We start from the raw sequence: 20,766 nt of genomic DNA on the forward strand, positions 1-20,766 counted from the left end.
CATTACCAAAATTCAAATATGACAAATTGGAAATAAGAAATGATTAAATGCATTTTTAACTCTGTTATACAAAGCTCAATATATTACTGCAGTTGTCCTCAGCTCAGCACGTCTTTTCAGCTGTTAACTATTCTAATAATCACTTTCCTATTATTGTTTTTCATTTTTACATTGAACTATATATATATATATATATATATATATATATATATATATATATATATATATATATATATGTATATATAATCATATTGTAAGAACTGATCTCCTTTTAATACATGCCCATACCTTGTCAGTTAAACTGAAGCACTCATGATGTCTGGGCTCTTTGGTGCTGTCCCTTTAAGCCGTCAGGATGGCTGTGATTGGTCTGAGTGTGTGTGATGCTCCAGTGGGGTCCGGAGCAGCAGGTAGCTCCACTACAGTCCTGCTCCACCCTGACCAGCAGACAGCATGAGCACCGGGTCGGAGCCTCTGGTCGGCAGCAGCAGGTCTCTGTCTGCAGCCAAGAGGCACAAAAGTATCCGGAAGAACTCCAGGAGGATTTATTCAGCCTACCAGGACCACCAGCAGGGGTGAGTCTGCTCTTCTTTTTCATTTGGTTGATCTTCTACCAGGATTTCTCCAAGTCTGCATTTCTGTCTCTGTCTGTCTCTGAGCCTTCACTGACTTCCTTTAGCTTATACAATTAGTCCTTTCCTCAATCTAATCACCAGACAGAACCACACAGAGGTTCTTGTGTTTTCATCCACTTGTTGACCTGTTGGTCATGTAACCAACGATGTGAGCTGATCTTAGTTTATTCATCACAATCTACTCAGCAGACATAAAAACAGTTGTCTTCATCGACAGACTGTTTCTAAAATGTACATAGCATTTAAAAAAAAAATAATTCAAAAACATTATGGAGGGAAAATGAAGAAGTACACTCAACATACAGCATTTCTTTCTCAAAGGTCATAAACACAAAATAATATAGATACAATTTCATTCTTGTGAGACGCTGCACAGGATATATTATGAAACAGATGATACACAAGATGAAAGGTAGTAAAACGTTATTTCCTAGCAAAAAAAAATATATATAGACAAGATAGACAGATAAAAAATGGTCCCTGTTAATCATCCTTTGTGACCCACGAAGTGTGTGGTGTCTGTATCAAGATGTGTGTATTGACACAGTTAACACTCCATACATATATATATATATATATATATATATATATATATATATATATATATATATATATATAAAATAAGGCACAGAAATGTGCACAATCAGAATCAGCCGGAACCCTGCCCTCCTTATTTTGTTCCTATTTCGTTCTTATTATTCCAAAAATTTCTGTATGCACAAGCACGCATTAAAGAGGAAGCTACAAAAATGGCAGACACAGCACCAAAAAAGACAAATCCTGCAAAGTGGAACGCTAAAACGAGAGAATGAGCTTGGCGGTCTCTTTCTCTTTCTGCCGGTGACGCTGGGCTCTCCTCTGGGCCCTATTTCTCGTACCTGGCTTACTGAGTTAGCGGGCTAATTGTCAGGATAAGATGACGTAGGTCTGGCTTTCTCGGTTTCTCGAAGCAAGCTTAGATAAATCACCATAGCAACACAGCCAAAAATTTAAACCTGCTCCCGGGCAGGCTTACTGAAATTCACTGGATAAGCTGGCCACTCCCATCGGACAAAAAAGGCAGCTCCCTTCCTCATTGATGAAGGAGCGATATTAGTTATATTAGTTTTATAGGGAGAGAGTTCTTTCAGATCGCCAGGATCCATCCTTTACATTATCATGACTTCCTGTATGTGGCGATATAGATTTTGCCGGCAAGAAATAATTTATTTACGAAAGCGAGCCGCGGACATTGATCACCACAGGCGCAGTTGATCGCCCGTCTCAGACACAGACTATCAGCCGCTGCATGCCGCGCTGTTCTTAAGTTTATTTAGCTCTTAAGAAACTTATGGATGTGTTGAAAGCACTCATAATTATATGACAGTGTTATTAGTACACCATACATATCATTATTGTAGAACATGATTAAGGTGATCGTGATGAGAAGACAGAGAATCACACATCATTTATTTTCACTGCTTCAATTGATTTAATTTCTGATTATGAATAATACATACATACTGATCCGCCCATACACATATTCAAACTCATATACACATATATAATACATGATTCATACGTGCATACAGTACACATATCCTCATAAGTATATATTTATTCGTAAATATAATCTGATTGATTTGGGTGATGAAGCACTTCAAATTAGCCGATACATTTTCCCAGCACTGACGCATTTAACTTGTCTGATATATTTGCGACGCTTATGTCTGGCAGCGGGGGCGCTGTTAAAGTTGCGTTCACGGCAACAATGTTGCAAAAACGTTGGAATATTCGCAACGCGTTTGCTGTGAATGATTACGGTATTGACTTCCTCATATGCCTTCATGATCATCTCCTGCTTCTCATTAGAGAAAAAAATAGAGGTTCCTCTGAGTTTATTTGCCATTGTACTGTTAGAACATCGTGGTGTCAGTGCTCAATTATTATCCCTTCTGAAGAAGAGCGGGCGCGCGCATTTATCCAGATGACTGACGTCTGGCTAGAATTAACGAGACCGTTTCAGCGCGGATCCGCCGTGAAGAAACCCAGATAGCCTGATGTCAATCATCTCGCTAATTTAAGATGGAGATTAGGACATTTGCTTGACTTTGTTTAGCCAGGTACGGGAAATAGGGCCCTGGTGTGGCTGAGCCGGGTGTTTTCAAACAGAAGGCTACATGACACGCCCACTTTACTATGAGACCCACACCCTAAAATAACTCTTGGGAAGATCCTGGGAAGTGTCCTGTTGTACTGTGCACCCGCAGACAGACCTGCATGACAACACCTGCATAGAATGCCGATAACGTTTCCCTGCATGCATCCTTTTGTAAATCTCCATCTTTGTTCGTTAGCCACTGGACAAGGGGACACAGTATTGATCCGCACTAATGGTAGTTATCCCATTCACCAGAGATCTAGGAACTTGACAGAAATTGGAGCGTAAATCAGGACAGAATTTTGAAAGAATACAAGTCAGCAAATTTGGGGATTTTATTATTAATGAAACAGTATTTGATGAATGTGTATCAATTAGGCTGAAAGCAGACCCACAGTCAGATTTATATATTTTAAAGTTATCTTGACAACTAAATACGAATTGGTCAAATTAAATGAAACACATTGACTGTCACAGTTTGTCATTTGAAATGTTTCTAATATGATCGGTTCTGTGATGCACACATACATTATTTAGTCCATGAGCAGTATGAGGACACACTTTAACCAGCCTGGACTGTCTTTTGTACTATTTGCCTTTGCACAGCTGACATCAGGAAACTTTACTCTAACTTTATGTATATAGCCATTAAAAGTGTTTACAGAGAAGCAAAGCATAGACATACGTAACGTCAATACAACACAGATAAAAATGTAACAAAACAAAAGGCAAAAAAGACCATGCCATAAAGGCAAAACAAACAAATAAATACATAAATGAAACAAAATGAGGGGGAGCAAAAGAACTGCATAAAAGGCCATAAAAGGATTACATCACTTAAAAGCATTTCTATAAAATGGGTTTTAAGAAGTGATTTAAAAGAAGTCCCTGATTCTGCCAGCTTGATCTCCTCAGGCAGCTCCTTCCCAGTCGAGGGCTCCTGATGGCAAAAGCACGGTCACCTTTAGATTTAAGCCTCGACTTTGGAACGGCCAGAAGGGCCAGGAGGACCAGGAGGGCAAGGAGGACCAGGAGTGCCAGAAGGACCAGAAGAGCCAGGAGGACCAAGAGGACCAGGAGGGCCAGGAGGACCAGAAGGGCCAGGAGGACCAGGAGGGCCAGAAGGGCCAGGAGGACCAGGAGGGCCAGAAGGGCCAGAAGGGCAAGGAGGACCAGGAGGACCAGGAGGGCCAGGAGGACCAGGGGGGCCAGGAGGGCGAGGAGGGTCAGGAGGACCAAGAGGGCCAGGAGGGCCAGGAGGACAAGAAGGGCCAGGAGGACCCCACCGGGGGATCTGAGACTGCGAGCTGACTCATATGGAGCTAACATCTCTACAATGTAGCTCGGGGTCAGACCCAGGTGGGCTTTAAAAGTCATCAGTAAAATCTTAAAATCAATTCTCAAACAAACAGGCAGCCAGTGGAGAGAGGCCAGAACTGGAGTATTGTGATGTCGTCTGTTAAAACAAGTGAGAAGCCTCGCTGCTGCATTCTGGACTAGTTGGAGGCGGGAGATAGACTTTTGGTTCATGCATGAAAGGAGTTACAGTAGTCCAGTCTAGAGAAAATGAGTGACTTTCCAAGTCAGTGTGACAGTACGGTTTGATTCTGGAGATGGTTCTTAATTGAAGGAACAGTTGTTGTTTTTAATCTGTGATTCAACGTTTAGATGTGAATCAAATATTACTCCCAAGTGTATGGCAACAGGCTTTTCTTTAGCAGACGGGACCAAGTTCGCTCTCAATGAGACAATATGGTTTCTGGTTTTGAGTTGTTGAGCTGAAGAAAGTGTTGTGCCATCCAACAGTTAATCTCAGAGATACGGTCTAGGACAGCAGCTCTCTGTGGGTCTCTAGGTCTCAGCGGAAGGTATATCTGTGTGTCGTCTGCATAGCAATGAAAAGATGTGTTGTGTCGTTGGACGATTTGGCCAAGTGGAAGCATGTAGATTGAAAATAAAATTTGACCTAAAATTGAACCTTGTGGTACACCACAGGTAATGTGAGTTGTCTAAGACGAGTGGTTACCTATGGTGACCGAGTAGGTTCTTTCTAAAAGGTAAGAAGTGTCACTTCTTTTAGACCTAAGTGGCACTGCACTTGGCACTGCACCAGCCAAGTGCAGTGTCCTTGATGCCAACCCAGTTTTTGCGGCGGTCGATTAAAATGGCGAGATCTACGGTGTCAAAAGCTGCACTAAAACTACACTCTCCCTCTGTCTGCTGCTAAAAGGAGGTCATTAGTTGCCTTGAGGAGGGCGGTTTCTGTGCTATTTCAATTTAGAAGAGACTTGTTTTAGAGTTTAACAATCATTTATTACAATTGCATATATTTGAATGGTGCAAAGTCTTTGGCGATTGGACTCCACCCTGAATTCTGATAAGCAAGGGGTAGTGATGCTGATATCTGCGAAGGCAGAATCCCCCTGGAGTCCAGACACTGGTGGTGTTGTTGAAGAAGGGAGTCGCTGTGACCCGATGATGAATGATGAGCAGGACTGAAGCTGCCATCGGTTTGAGCTGAAATGACAACTGACAGCAGCAGAGAGGGAAACCTATTTAAAAGTTTGACAACAACGCTGTGATTGGCTTAACGAAAACTGCGCCGACTGAATCATGCTGAATGGTTCATTCAACATACACGGCCCCAATCAGCTGATGGAGTAATCACTGTGGGGGCATCCCAAATCTCTAAACTGCATCCCCGTTTCCCTCACTTGTGTCCTTGCCTTGCGTCTTAGTCCCTCCCGCCAGGGATCCATGGAGAGACGCAAGGAAACCAAGCGAGGAGAGAAGACACAAGGAAACCAAGCGAGGAGAGAAGACGCGAGGAAATATGTTTTAAGAGACATGAGACGTCCTTTCCTCTGAAGCGTCACGTGAAGCGTCACGTGAAGCGTCACGTGAAGCGTCACGTGAAGCGTCACGTGAAGCGACGTCGGTTTCTGATGACTGCGGCGACTGACAGCTGATCACGTCTGAGCTTTAACAGCTGAGGAGTTTTGTCCGGAGAGTTTTTAGTGAACATTCAAAAAAAAATGCACTTAAAATATTGATAAACATGATCGTATGTTTTCAATCGATTTAATGGTTTCAAACTACTACTTATATTAATGAAGACAAAGTTATCATGAGTGTCAGAGTGGAGATATTTTCTCTGTCGTCTGTTATCGTTTAATTAAACTGCATTGAGTATTTATACACAGTGTGTGTAAATACTGTGTGTATTTATACACAATGTGTGTATTTATACTGTTCTGTGTCCTGCTTATAGGCGCAGGATCCATTGCGCAGGATGCTCTGCTGCGCCTGTGGTTCAATGTACGACTCGATGAGGTCTCGGCAGAGTCGATAGCGCTCGTACAGGAAGTCATCACGATGTGTCCGGTGGGAGTGGCCACCTTATCCAGTGAATTTCATTAAGCCTGCCCTGGAGCAGGTTCCAATTTTTGGCTGTGTTGCTATGATGATTTTTCTTCGTAGAACCGAAAACCTGACCTGCGTCATCTTATCCTGAAAATTATCCGGCTAACTCAGTAAGCCAGGTACGAAGAATAGGGCCCTGGGCATGCAATAAATTTGCCTCCTTTTTTGCTGACAAAATTCAGAAAATTTGACAAGCAGTTGGTGGTTCCACACCAACCACAGGGCATGTGTTGTCCCCATCTTTAAATAGCATCCATTCAAATAGCATGACACAATTTGAATCAATAAACCAAAGAAGCCACGGAAGTGAAGTATCAAACTTTTATTCACACCGAGCTGTGTGCGGCTACGGATAATATTTTGAACCCAAACATGAGGGCGTTTGTTGTTTCAACGTTTTGGGGATTTCCACAACAAGTATGAAGCAGAAAGAGTGGTTATTTCCATGGTGGATGGCGGAAATGAAAACCATGATACGCGCAAGTGTCCTGATTACTGAAGTCTGGTTCGAATTAACGAGATTGTTTGAGCGCGGATCAGCCTTTGAGAAACCGACATAGCCTGACTTCAATCATCGGGGTAATTTAAGCTTTAATAAAACATTGGATTTTCGTTGGTTCACGTACGAGGAACGGGGCCCTGATGTATTTTTCCTTGTTAGAAAGGGTGGGCAAACTGTCAGCAATAATAATAACGTAATACTTTTTTATTGAATGAAACATAAGGGTCATCCCAAAACAAAAGAGATGACATTCTTTGTTTGTTTTTCTTTACAATGTTCGCAGATAATTTTTCATTGTGCCCCTGTGTCTTCTTTTGCAGCTCCTCAGATGATGAAGATAAAGAGGAAGAGCGGGTGGACAGCAACGACCCAGAGGAGATGTTCCAGAACATTCAGTACCAGAAGGAGATCATCGCCAACATTCGGACCAGACCCTGGCCAATGAGACGCAAGCTCAAAGTCCTAAAGTACCCTCATCTGTGATTGATCCCTCTGTGTCTGTGGAGTGATAGTTAACCCGTTCTCTCCTCTTCTGCTGTGAACACACACAAACACACTCACAGGGCTACTTTTCTCAATCAAAGTGCTATAGATATGTTAAAGTCACTGAATTTAAAGCGAGTATGACTCAACAGCTCCCAACCGACTGTGTATCCGGCGGTGTTACTGAAATACATCCAAAGATGAACAGCTAACTGATACTCAGCTATCTAACTGATATACAGTATTCCTTATTAGTTTGCCCCTTATGCTGCAAGAGTTGGACAAGACAAGCATCAACTACCCTTCTAGCAACCCTGTCTCCTACAAATGTAAACCTTACTGCTAAATGGTTTTCCATTTGCCTTTTGGACCAAAAGCCATTGCTGTGTGTATCATGTTCCCTGGCAGCAGTTATTCTACTGCACAAAATGCTGTGTGGGGTGTGTGGGGGAGGCTTGTACCAAGCGCTGGACTGTAACACCACAGACCAAGGTTTATGTCCACAGGAGCATGTGGTTAGGCTTAGACTACTAAGGCACTTTGGTGAGGGAAATATGGTCATTTAGGTAAAATACTGAAAGAAAAAAAAGTCTCATATTTGAAGATGCAATGTACCTGGCCATATACTCCCAAAAAAATAGGGGGCAGTGTTTTACCTCTACACATTCTACATTTACAGTCATCAGTTATAGTAAGCCAACTACTTACTAACGTCGCAACTTACTTGCATCATTCCAAAGAGATAATCATCCTGAAAGTGCTTCTTTTATTTTTAGGCGAACCTGAAACATTTTCTTTTTTACTGTGTGCCATCTTCATTTACTCCTAACCAGTAACATATATATAACTTTATTATAACACCAACATTATTCAAAGAGCCCTAGTAGTTGCAGAGATATACTCTTTTTAGTATCGGTATGCAATTTTCGAGCAGAGGCCTAAGAAAATCGGTTAGTTTTTAAAAGGCTAAATGTGCAATGTGTTACACCTGACTAGACTGCATTTCACCTCTACTACTGGTCCATACAATCTACATTTACAGTCATCAGTTATAGAAAGCCAACGACTTACTAACAGCAGGGCCAGAATATGCAAGTTTCACCCAAACTGAAGCAGCTGAGAGACGAAATAACACGCTGCCTTAGAACCTTCAGGTGAGGCGTCGGCCTGCAGTCTACGTCAGACATCTGAGTGTTGACGGGGACAATAACCGGGCTGTGTTTGCTTTGAAAGAGTGTTTCTTGCACGGGTATACAATTCAAATTCAACAAGGTCTAGTTAGTTGTTAGAGAGAATTTCCTCAAAGATCCGGAACATCAAAATAATGTTCAGATTTAAAAGAAAAGAAAATTCAATTGAAAAATATCTAACAATATTTATCATCGGTTTTCGCGAGATGAATTCAAAATAGTACATAATCTAATAATAAATACATTTATTTCTGTCATCATTCTCCCATTCATACACTAATGGGAGGAGCTACCATGCCAGGTGCCACCTGCCCATCAGAACTAATTTAATTTGTGTGCAGGAACTTTATCTGCGGTTATGGAAACCTCATGATCCAGCTCTAATTCCGTCTTTGTTAACATCATTGTTGGACTGTGAATTAATGTATCTGATCATTTTGGGCTCTTAAGTTTATTTTCTGTGCAACGGCACCGCAGTCCACATATTAGTGACCCCTGGTTTACTGAATTAGATCCAGGGACTAGCTGGATAGCGTGCTCATTTCACTCGATATCTGTTGCAACACAATACACAGGCGTGTTGACAGTCAGCACTGAAACCACTTCACATTCTGCTCATAATAGTTTAATAGTTTAGTTTTAAACTAAAATGATGACCAGATCTAACACGTCGCACCTAAAAGTTACATTTGACTTTATTTTCCCATCCTTAAACATAGTAAACATAACTATAAGGATATTCATCATGCTTTAGTTGCCACATGTGGATATTGGAGGAAAGCCCAATTAATTTGTAATTAAACCTCTCGGACCGCCAACAGTTCATCATCATCAATAAATCCAAGTCTGACAGCCCCGGTCCCTCAAGGTGTTCCCCAAGGTTCAGTACTCGGCCCCCTCCTCTTCCTCCTCTCCTTGCTCCCCCTTGGTAACACCATACACCATCACGGTCTCCATAGCCACTGCTACGCCGATGACACACAGCTCTCCATCACACCCACTACCCACTCCACCCTCACCTGCCTCACAGATATAAAGACCTGGATGCAAGCCAACTTCCTCAAACTCAACAGCGACAAATCTGAAATGCTCATCATCTTCATCATCTCCATCCTCATCATCAGCCCTAAATCACTCAACAAATCCACCACAACTTCTCCCTCTGTACCGATGACCTCTGTTCCTGCCTCCACACATCTGTCACCTTGGTGTCATGTTTGATCCAACGCTCTCCTTTGAACGTAACGTCAAGCACATCACAAAAAACGTCTTCTTTCATCTTAAAAACATCGCCCGTCTATGCCCCCCCCCCCTCCCTCTCCCCTTCAGGCACAGAAACACTCATCCTCGCCTTCAACACCTCTCGACTGGACTACTGCAACAGCATCCTTTACGGCACATCCACCAAAACCATTAACAGACTACAATACATCCAGAACTCAGCTGCCCTTCTGCTCTCACTCCCACCAGAGACCACATCACCCCAGTCCTCCAAAACCTCCACTGGCTCCCCATCCAGCAAAGAATCCAGTTCAATTCTCCTCATCACCTACAAAGCCCTTCACAACCCTGAACCCCTTCATACCTCTCTGACCTCCTGCACCGACACGCTTCCACCCACAACCTCCGATCCACAGACGCCAACTTTCTTACCCACTCTGTCCAAGCGTTGGACCTGGGGGACGGGGCCTTCTCCATTGCTGCCCCTCCCTCTGGGGGACGGGGCCTTCTTCATTGCTGCCCCTCTGTCTGAGGGGCGGGGCCTTCTCCATTGTTGCCCCTCCCTCTGGGGGGCGGGGCCTTCACCATTGCTGCCCCTCCCTTTGTGGGACGGGGCCTTCTTCATTGCTGCCCCTCCCTTTGGGGGGCGGGGCCTTCACTATTGCTGCCCTCCCTCTGGGGGGCGGGGCCTTCACCATTGATGACCCTCCCTCAGACATTCTCCATCACTCATTACTTTCAAAACAGCACTTAGAACTAATTTATTTAAATCTGCTTTCAACCTGTGATGCTAGTTCAGTATGTTTTTATTTTCTTTCTCACTATTGTCAGATTTATTATATTGTTGTTGCTTCTATTGTTTGTCTTTGCCATTTAAAGTGCCTTAAGTACTTTTAAAGCACTATACAATTAAAATGTATTATAATTATTATTAATAACAATAATAATTGTGCTGTCAGATATATTCATTCAAACCGTGTCCTTAGTATGTAAATAAAACGGTATTTGCTGTTGCAGATGAATAGTACATGGATGTCATTTTGAGGAGACAGGGTTGGTTCTAGAAGCTCTGAAGCAACTCAGAGGTCCACTGAAGAATTGTTTTTACCTTGTTGTTTACCTTGTTCACATTTACAGCAGACAAAAAATTTTTCAACGTGTGAACATTCTGCCAGGTGTCCCAATGCCACATGGACCTGAATGTCCGCTAAAGAACCACTCCATACTGAATGTAATGAGACAGTAGAGAACAGGCTGAGCCAGGGAAAAGCAGAGCAGATAGAGCGCTCAAGATGTGCTGAGTATGTGCCATGGATAACAGGTTTTTTATGGGCAGTTTGTTATTACTGCAGAGGTTTTATTACCATCATCAGGGATGGGATGCAAGTCTGCGCTTTTACACCCTCTTTAATCTCAGGCTGAATGTCTGCGATTACTCCCAATGCAATGACTGCTCCTATATCACATCCCATTTTTTTTACTCACCATAACAATAACATATAAGAATAGAATGTGACAAAATAAAACCTCTGTATGCTACAACTGTAAAAACTACGGTTGCTTTCCCTTGAGGTTGCTCTTAGTTGACCCCGGTGCTGGATGAGCTGGTTTCAGTCTGATGGACTGGAAACACAATCATTTTGCATTTTGAGTTCATTTGAATGGAACCAGTGTGCTACTCTCCTAGTCTTAGAAGGATCTGTGTCTTAGTACTGGTTTGAACGGTGGCCGACTAGTGCAAAACATTTCCACTGGGACAAGCGTGCATCGTTTCTGTTTTGCAGCATGTTTCTGATGTTACATTTGTTTTGGATTTACTCATGTGTTTTTGAATTGGCAATTTGAGTAAAGAATACACATCCAGTCAGTGTGTGAGTACATACTGTGTGTCTCTGCGTCCCAGGCAGGCCAGAGAGATCGTTCTGAAGTACGAGGGCCGACTCACCAGAACCCGAGGATACCAGACGGCAGGAGCTGATGTATGTATGGCATTCATACTCACACTATGTGTTTCATCCCATAGCTTTGAATGCAGTTTGTAGTCCACTATTAGAACTTCCACTTGTAAAATGTTGCATAACGTTAACCTTCAAGGGTTCTTTGTGTGTGCAGAAATGAAAAGAACGAAAGTGTTTAAACTGATTGGTTAAAATAAAAAATACTAGCAAATGTTAGAATGAATCCAAATTGTTCCTTCAATGCTTCTGGTTTAGAATATTTATTGCATTCTCAAGGATCCTTTTGGTCCGGTTGTTCTCATACACATTCCATCGCACTATGTATAGAACCATGTAGTCCCTCTGATGGGATCCGTGTAATCGTGGACCGGTGACGTAGTCTAAAGAAAGTGGAGGAGGTCCTTGTGTCCCATGTGAACTACAAGTCCACGTTGACTTGTTTGTCACATAACTAAACCTAAACAAGTAGTTTTGTTGTTGTGCAACGATCGCTCATGTTGCTGGTGAACGCACAGAAAACAACGTTTCTTAAAATAACTTGTCCGAAGATACATTTGTTCCGTTGATCCATGAGCATGGTGGTTATGACCAAGGCCCCCACATCTCACCAGTCACGGAGGCAGACGTGTTTATTTACCATGTTGTCCTCAACACACAAAATACAAACACCGTGGTAACAATGGTTCTGCAGGAATATGAAATTGAAAACAACAAAGATGGCGCTGCTCTGGCTGATTTAACATTACCGTTCATCCAGTTTGTCACATGGGCCGCTTTAGTCCAATATGTGCTCGACACACAACTGCCTGTATGTAGGGGTCTTACTGCACTGCAGTCACCAGATGATACTCCACCATGCTGTGGACCACTGCCTCTGTCTTTCATGCACTCATATCCAGGGAGGGGAAGGAGAGCTTTGCAGCTGTAGCGCAGCAGCATGAGTGAATTTATAGCCATTGTAAAAGCTCTGTTTAATTAAAATGTTCAGGCCCCATTAGCATACATTGAGGTTTAGTGAGCAGTCTGATGATGACTTATTTATTTTACAGTTTGGCTCCCAGATAATTGAAAATGAGAATTATTGGCCCAGCTGACATTATCTTGATTAATAATTATCATCTCAGTTCTGATTTTCTGATGATGTAAAGAGCTTCACAGAGTCAGTTCTTATGTGGACAATATGGATACATATGTGCAACAAGATGACATGTGTGTTTACACACACATGGAAATTGACTCCGGTTACACGTTGCTCTCACACACAATAGACAAAAGACAACAGTAGTCAAAATAGTGCTAATTAGTGCAGATGAAGAAATCTGACTAACTGTTCATCAGAGTGACGGCCAGTGGAAAGAAGCTGTTCCTGTGTCTGGTGGTTTTTGGCATACAGAGCTCTGTAGCGCCTACCAGAGGGGAGGAGTTGGAACAGCTTGTGTCCAGGGTGTGAGAGTCTACAGGGTGAGAGGGTCTACAGCAGGAGTGGGCAAACTTTTTGGCTCAGGGGCCACATTAAATAAAAAAAATTGACAGACGGGCCGGGCCAGTATCAGATGGATGGAGAGTGTTTGTGTGAACCTGTCACGGGAGGACAATGTTGCGGACCCAAATGCAGACCACATGAGAGTATGAGTATCTGGTAAAACAGATTATTGGAGCCAAAGGGAAGGTGGGGAGTCTGTGGTCCGCCACAGGGGGTGCTGGGCGGTGTGAGACCCGTGGCTCTACACTTGAGGACGGCGAGGCCGGCAGGGGGCGGTGTGAGAATATAACGTAAATGACTCAGCATTTTTGTTCAACTCGCTGGTTAAATCTTCATCAATTTGTTCTACACGCCGAGTCACTGTTCTGCGTGATAAACTCAATTTTTCAAATATGTTTTTGCTCTCTGGACATAAGAAACCTGCTGTTTCTACCATACATTCTTTCAAAAACTCTCCTTCAGAGAAAGGCTTACTGGCTTTTGCTAATTTGAATGCTAGCAAAAAACTTGCCTTGGTGCTTGATTCTTGTATAGCAGTTTGTCGGAGAAATTTTTTTTGCTGACTCTTTAAATTGGCTGCCAACCTCTTAGCAGTAGCCGCCCGTTCTGTCGTTGACTGTTGGCTAGCATAGCTAGCATGCTTGGCGGAAAAGTGGCGGCTATTATTGTATTTTTTGAATACTGCAATGGTTTCTTGGCAAATAAGACATGCTGCCTCTGATCGTACTTCGGTGAAAAAATACTCAGTCCACTCATTAAAGACTCTGCACTCACTGTGGACTTGTCTTTTCTTGGGTCCACTCATTGTGACAGAAGGGATCAATGCAGGAGGATGGCAGGAGGCTGACAGACAGAACCCTATATGTCACATGACATGAGCGCGCAGGGTGGAATGTGGTTAGTTATGTTAGTTATACTGAGGAAAAATACTCTGCATGCAGCTGTCAGTTCATTTTACAACTCTAAAACTGTTGTAGTACAAACCCTGTCTCCGGCGACAGAAAGTGATTCATATTACCGTAATTTTTCTAAAGTTAACGCTTTACAACATAATTAAAAAGGATTCTGACCGCTAAGAAGTGGAGCTTTTCAGTGTTTTGTGGTATATTACGGTAATAAAAAAAAAAGAAGTGTCGCCCCTTGTCTGTGGGATCAGTGGGGGAGGGGTGGAATTGACCAGCGCAGCACAGCAAGTGTTGTGTGTCGCTCTAGTTCAGCAGAACACGGCAGGCAGCGGTCCGCACGGCGCTACAGACTGCTGTAACGCCTCTCTGTTCTCGATTTGATTTTCCCAAAGCACGATGACCACAACAGACCAGTGTTGATGTTTCTTCATGCTTTTTATTGCAAAGCGCTCTTTTAGGCTTTTCGTGTGTGTGTGTTCTTCTGCAGCAGTGCCGTGTGTGCAGCAGAAGGCATTACAGCGGTCTTTCTGCTGCAGCAGAACACACACACGAGAAGCCTAAAAGAGCGCTGTGCAATAAATAATCATGAAGAAACATCAACGCTGGTCTGTTGTGGTCATCGTGCTTTGGGAAACTGAACTTGAGAACGGACAAGCGCTACAGCGGTCTTTACTATTACTTTTTTTTTTTTTTTTTTTTAATGTTATAATAATTATAATACTCGGCGGGCCGGATTAAAATGCCCCGCGGGCCGTAGTTTGCCCACCTCTGGTCTACAGGGTGTGAGGGGTCTGCAGTGATCTTTCCAGCCAGCTTCCTGACTCTGGAGGTGTACCAGTCCAGGATGGAGGGGAGGCTGGAACCAATGGTTCTCTCTGCAGACCTGATGATCTGTTGTTGTCTGACTCTGTCCTGTTTGGTGGCCGATCCAAACCACACAGTAATGGAAGAGCAGAGGACAGACTGGATGATGAAGAGCGGAGGACAGACTGGATGATGAAGAGCGGAGGACAGACTGGATGATGAAGAGCGGAGGACAGACTGGATGATGAAGAGCGGAGGACAGAGTGGATGATGAAGAGCGGAGGACAGACTGGATGATGAAGAGCAGAAGACAGACTGGATGATGAAGAGCAGAGGACAGACTGGATGATGAAGAGCAGACGTCAGTCATCTGGATAAATGCGCGCGCCCGCTCCTCTTCAGAAGGGATAATAATGGAGCACTGACACCACGGTGTTCTAACAGTACAATGGCAAATAAACTCAGAGGAACATCTTTTTATCTCTCTACTGAGAAGCAGGAGATGATCATGAAGGCATATGAGGAAGTCAAGACCGTAATCATTCACAGCAAACGCATTGCGAATATTCCAAAGTTTTTGCAACATTGTTGCCGTGAACGCAACTTTAACAGCGCCCCCGCTGCCAGACATAAGCGTCGCAAATATATCAAGTTAAATGCGTCAGTGTTGGGAAAATGTATCGGCAAATTTTAAGTGCTTCATCACCCAAATCAATCAGATTATATTTACGAATAAATATATACTTATGAGGATATATGTACTGTATGCGCATATGAATCATGTACTGTATGTATATACATGTATGTGTAGATTACCATATAACTAGGAGTTTGAATATGTGTATGGGCGGATCAGTATGTATGTATTATTCATAATCAGAAATCCAATCAATTGAAGCAGTGAAAATAAATTGTGTGTGATTCTCTGTATTCTTATCACGATCACCTTAATCATGTTCTACAATAATGATATGCATGGTGTACTAATAACACTGTCATATAATTATTGCTTATTGCTTATTGCTTATGGTCCGGGTCCTGGGGGGCACCAGTGCTTATGGTCGAGTGCTGGATGTGATTTTTCCCAGCCTCACCTGCTGCGTCCTGTATGTCAGGAAGTGTGTGATCCACTGACAGGTGGAGGCTGGCACGGTGAGGGTTAGTACCTCCGGGATGATGGTGTTGAATGCTGAGCTGAAGTCCACAAACAGAACCCTTGTAGAATGATTGTCATTGATGTGAGAACGCTGGTAGACCAAAGACTGTCCTCTCCAGAAACAGAAAGCTGGTTCAATGCACAAACATCTGCAACAGCTATGATTCACATTTACTTGCTTCAGAAGCAAAGGCAGAAGCTGCGGCTGTAGCTCAGGGGGATGAGTGGTCGTCCAGTAACCACAAGGTAGCTGGCTCGATCCCCAGTCCCCCATAATTTACGTGTCAAAGTGTTGCTGAGCAAGACACCCAACCCCCCAACCCCCAGCTGCTCCCTGGGCACCCCACAGGGCAGCCCACTGCTCCCTAACCAAGGATGGGTCAAATGCAGAGAAGAATTTCCCCAAGGGGATTAATAAAGGATAATTTCTTTTTTTATGACCTCTTCAAAACCTCTGTTCCAAGCGTGTTTTGTCCATGACCAGAGCATTTTGCCCAAGCTCCATACTATGATTCCTGAGTCCTGGTCTGTTGAGGGACCCGTACTGAGTCTCCTGTCTCGTCGTGGGTTGGTCGCTTGTAGCTTGTGTTCATTCAGCGTACTTCATTGCAGACACACCTGGCGGAGAGCTGCACCTTTCTAGTTTTCCATGTAAAGCGTCTGCGTATCTTGAGAGCTCTCTGTAAACACAAAGTATGATCATTGTTATTATAAAGGGATCATGTTATTACTGCCCATTGCAGAGGTGTGTGTCTGAAGTGTCCTTAACGTGATCCTCCTCCTGCAGCTGCTGAAGAAACTTTCGCGTTTGCTTTACAACATCGTGGTTCTGTTCATTCCCTGGGAAGTGAGGATCAAGAAAATTGAAAGTAAGTCATCTGTTTTTTTTTTACAGAATGAACAGTAACGCTATCATTTGTTTTATATCCAGTGATGTAATGGCATTTTTAGTACTTGACACCAAGACCTTTGGTTCAGGACAGTCATCCTTTAGTAGTGGTCATACAATGTGGTGTTAGCTCTTTTCAGGGCACAGAAACATACATTAGAGTGTGTGGCTGTGCAACATGTCAACATGTTTCCTGTGTCTTGTTGAGGTCACTTTGGGTCAGGTGTGGCCTCCTACTTTATCTTCCTCCGCTGGTTGTTTGGGATCAACATTGTCCTCACCATCATGACTGGAGCCTTCATCGTCCTACCAGAGGTCAGCAAGTCTCTCAAACTGTTACTTTGATTGTTTCATATATTGTATAGTACTCCATATCATGTGTGAGTCATAGGCATAAATCTATGCTGTGCAGAATGTCCCGAAAAACGTCTCTGGTCACTCAAGTGTCTGTGTGGGCCGAGGCAGCCGTTCTGCTGATGGGTACTCCACCCCCTGATTCTCAATAAGAAGAATAGATATGCATTCTATGGGATGATATCACGTTGCCTGGATACCAGGCTGGAGAATTGCATTACCAGGTTTGTTGACGATTCTTCCAAATAGCCTCGCCAAATAAACATGTGTTAAATATGTAAACACATATTTAATAGAAGTCATGTGATGTTGGGAAGGACTTGATATTGGGGTTAAAGAAACATTAAAAGACATTCGCTGCTCTTCCAAAAACATCCATAAACGTTTCCCTTTTGTCAGCTGATGAATTAACTAACTTCAAACACTGCTGGTTTCCATTAACTCTATAAAGCTACCAAATGGTAGGTACAAAAACTAATTGTTTAGTGTTATTAGTCAATTGTTTGGTCAACTGGTAAAACGCACACTCCATTTACTGGCCTTTTTTCTTTTAGGTTAGAGAAAATGCTACTGGATTTATGTTTGTCACTGATGTGCAGACACAAGCAATTTCCCCACACATTACTCATCCTCTCATTACCAATGGCCGTGTATTTCTTCTGCCTCGCCTTGTTGGGGCTAACCTACTAACCCTAACCCTCTCCTGGTTGGGGCTAACCTATTAACCCTAACCCAAGTGGAGCCAGGGCTCGAACCACCAATCCTCTGATTGAAAGACCACTGAGCCACAGTCACAATCGATTGGAAGCACAGATATTGCGCAACTGGCCATATTCATTCGTGGTGTTTATGAAACTTTGGCGGTCACCAAGGAGTTCCTTGAGTTGATCCCCATGACAGACACCACTACAGCCAATTACATTTTTAGCGCTTTTGTTGAAGTGCTGGAGTGGACTGGACCCGTGCTGTCAGTGGGGTACAGACGGTGCACCATCAATGATCGGGAGAAAAACAGGCGTTGTGACGAGATTCAGGGAGAAAGTACAAGCTGCAAATGGAGGATATCGTTGGATCACGTCATGAAGTGGCATCACAAACGCATCACAAAGCGAAGGAATCTGCATAGCTCTCCTCTGCATATTCCCTCAGGCAGATAAACAGTGGGCTGATGTCTGAATTTTTGGTCTCCATGTTGTTTCTAGTTTATTGTAGAAAGACCTTAAAATAGGGTTTATCATTCAAAAACCTTCACCAATAAATTAAACACAGAGAAATATTGTCGTTATGTATGCATTATTACGCTATGATTTTGCTGATCTGGCCCACTCGAGATCAAAATGGACAGCATGTGGCCCCTTAACTAAAATGAGTTTCTCACACTGGTTAACAGCGCTCATCCAATCACATTTCACTTCTGTTTCTCTATGGACTCGAGAGCTGATTAAACTATATGAGAAGGCCTTCTAGCATGTGTTTTGCCACAGGGACCATTAACGTGCGCTGTGTTTGGCCAGTGTGTCAGTACACACTCAATGGGAGTACATGGCCACCTGTTGCTGGAACTGAAGCGCACAGATAAACTGCATAACCGCGTCACTGAACTTTTTTTTAAGGAGAGAGGATGGACTTTGTCTTTAATGAACAGTATCTGGTAAATTTCCTGTTTTTTTGTGTGTTTTCATCTGCGGTGGTGTTGTGTTGATGTGTCTATGGTGCTGTTTTTACGGGTTGGGCTGTCGGGCGAGGTTGGAGGCGTCTGACCGAGAGGCGCTGCGTAAGTGTGCGTTGCTCAGCTGGGGAGTCCGCTGGTGGTTGAAGCTTAATGGGTCGGTCCATTCACCCCGTGTGAGCTCTCCATGAGCCCAGAATGGTGCTCTGTAAAAGTGCATTGCTGAACGGGAGTCGGCTGTCTCTTTTTTCTCTCTCTCAAAGTGGAGGAGCTCCACGGGTTGGTCCCCACACCCCGTGTGACTCCCTCTATGCTCATGGTGGTGCTGTGTGGCGGAGTAGGAGTCTGCTGTCCACACATGGTGGACGGTATGAACGCGCCGTGTATTGAGCAGCGTATTGAGTGGGTCGGTCTGTGACAGCAACTCCCGGGGCACTTTTCCAAAGTGTCATCGCTTTTATATACAGTATTTACAGTATTTACAATGTCTGTATTATTATCATAATGTATTAGTCTGTGTTTGTTTATACTAGCTGCTGGCTGGAGCTCCGTTTGGAACAACAAGGAGTAAAACTATCCCCAAGGAGCATCTGGCTTCAGCCCAGGACCTGGACACCATCTGGTCTCTTGGGGTAAGCCTCGCTTTCATTTTACGGTTCTGTCAATAGCACATTACAGATACAATGGACCATTGTTCAAACATTACTTTACTGCCTCTCTGACCTCTACTTCAAGGCCACCCCACCTTCTAGGTTAGTATACTGGGCATTTAAAGACCTGTTAGCATTATTAAATATCTACATATACATATCATTTAAAGGCAATAATGAATCACGGTCTCCTGTGCATTAAGCTGTTGTGATCGGTCAGGTTTTTGAAAGGCTACCAACCAGGGTCACTGTGGCTCACTGGTAGAGCAGAGTCGTCCTTCAATCTGCCAACCAGGGTGACTGTGGCTAAGTGGCTAGCATGCCTGTCTTTCAATCAGAGAGTTGGTGGTTCGTGCACCGGCTCTGCCAGTCCATGTTGCTGTGTCCTTGAGCAAGACACTTAACCCCTAACTGCTCCCCGTTGCTGTGTCTACGGTGTATAGAGAAAAATGTAAGTCACTTTCGATAAAAGCGTCAGCTAAATGTAATGTAATCAGATGATCGGTGGTTTGATCCCCGGCTCTGCTAGTCCATGTGTCCTTGGGCAAAACAGTTAACCCCAAATTGCTCCTGTAGCTGTGCCTACCATTTGTGAATGTTAGTTTCTCCTGATGGGCAGCTTGCCTGGTAGCCCCTGTGAATGGGGACATGTAGTGTTTAACACTGTTTAGATATTGGCTCAGTTGTCTTTTTCATACCTGCACCTGTTCAGACATGAACCTCGTTACTGTTTTTTGTCATTAGTATTTTATAGATATGTATATATGCTGTACATTGTCACATTTTGGTCAACAAATCATATTAAGATAATTAAGAAAAATTCTGGCTCTGCTTCAATCTTCAATCAGAATCAGAAATCAGAATCAGAAACTGTTTATTTGCCAGGAATTTTATTTGCCAGGAATTTTTCTAGGCGGAAGGTGTATAAACGTTAGACGAGACAAATAACAATCAACAATCAACGACAACAACTGTGCGTATTAAATTAAGTATAAGATAAAGTGCTCACACAAACAGATGATGGTTAATGTAAGTGTATTTTAAAGTGACATGTGTGTTTAAATATGAAGTGTGCAGGGGATTGACCAGTAACAGGAAAGAAAAGAAAGAAGAATAGTCCTGGGTCAGTCAACTCTGTTGATGAGCCTGACTGCTGACGGGAAAAAACTGTTGGTGTGGCGTGAGGTCTTGGTCCTGATGGAGCGTGAGGATCTCAACCTCCTGCCAGAGGGAAGGGACTCAAACAGGTTGTGTCCAGGGTGAGAGGGGTCAGCTACAATCTTCCTTGCTCGCTTCAGAGTCCT

At 43.4% G+C, this 20,766-nt stretch overlaps 1 protein-coding gene across 1 annotated transcript in view; it reads left to right on the forward strand.

The window, feature by feature from the left end:
• Positions 1-453: 453 nt before the first annotated feature.
• tmc3 (transmembrane channel like 3) overlaps positions 454-20,766 on the forward strand; it is a gene marked incomplete at both ends in the record, with an annotated part of 50,995 nt that continues 30,682 nt past the window's right edge. The window contains 6 exons of the mRNA XM_079216589.1: positions 454-575; positions 7,021-7,167; positions 11,498-11,573; positions 16,688-16,769; positions 16,998-17,104; positions 19,346-19,444. Coding sequence (XP_079072715.1) covers positions 454-575; positions 7,021-7,167; positions 11,498-11,573; positions 16,688-16,769; positions 16,998-17,104; positions 19,346-19,444 — 633 coding nt within the window. The remainder of the gene's footprint in view (positions 576-7,020; positions 7,168-11,497; positions 11,574-16,687; positions 16,770-16,997; positions 17,105-19,345; positions 19,445-20,766) is intronic.

The sequence above is a fragment of the Taurulus bubalis genome (assembly GCF_910589615.1).
Source record: "Taurulus bubalis genome assembly, chromosome: 4".
Classification (NCBI taxonomy): Eukaryota; Metazoa; Chordata; class Actinopteri; order Perciformes; family Cottidae; genus Taurulus; species Taurulus bubalis.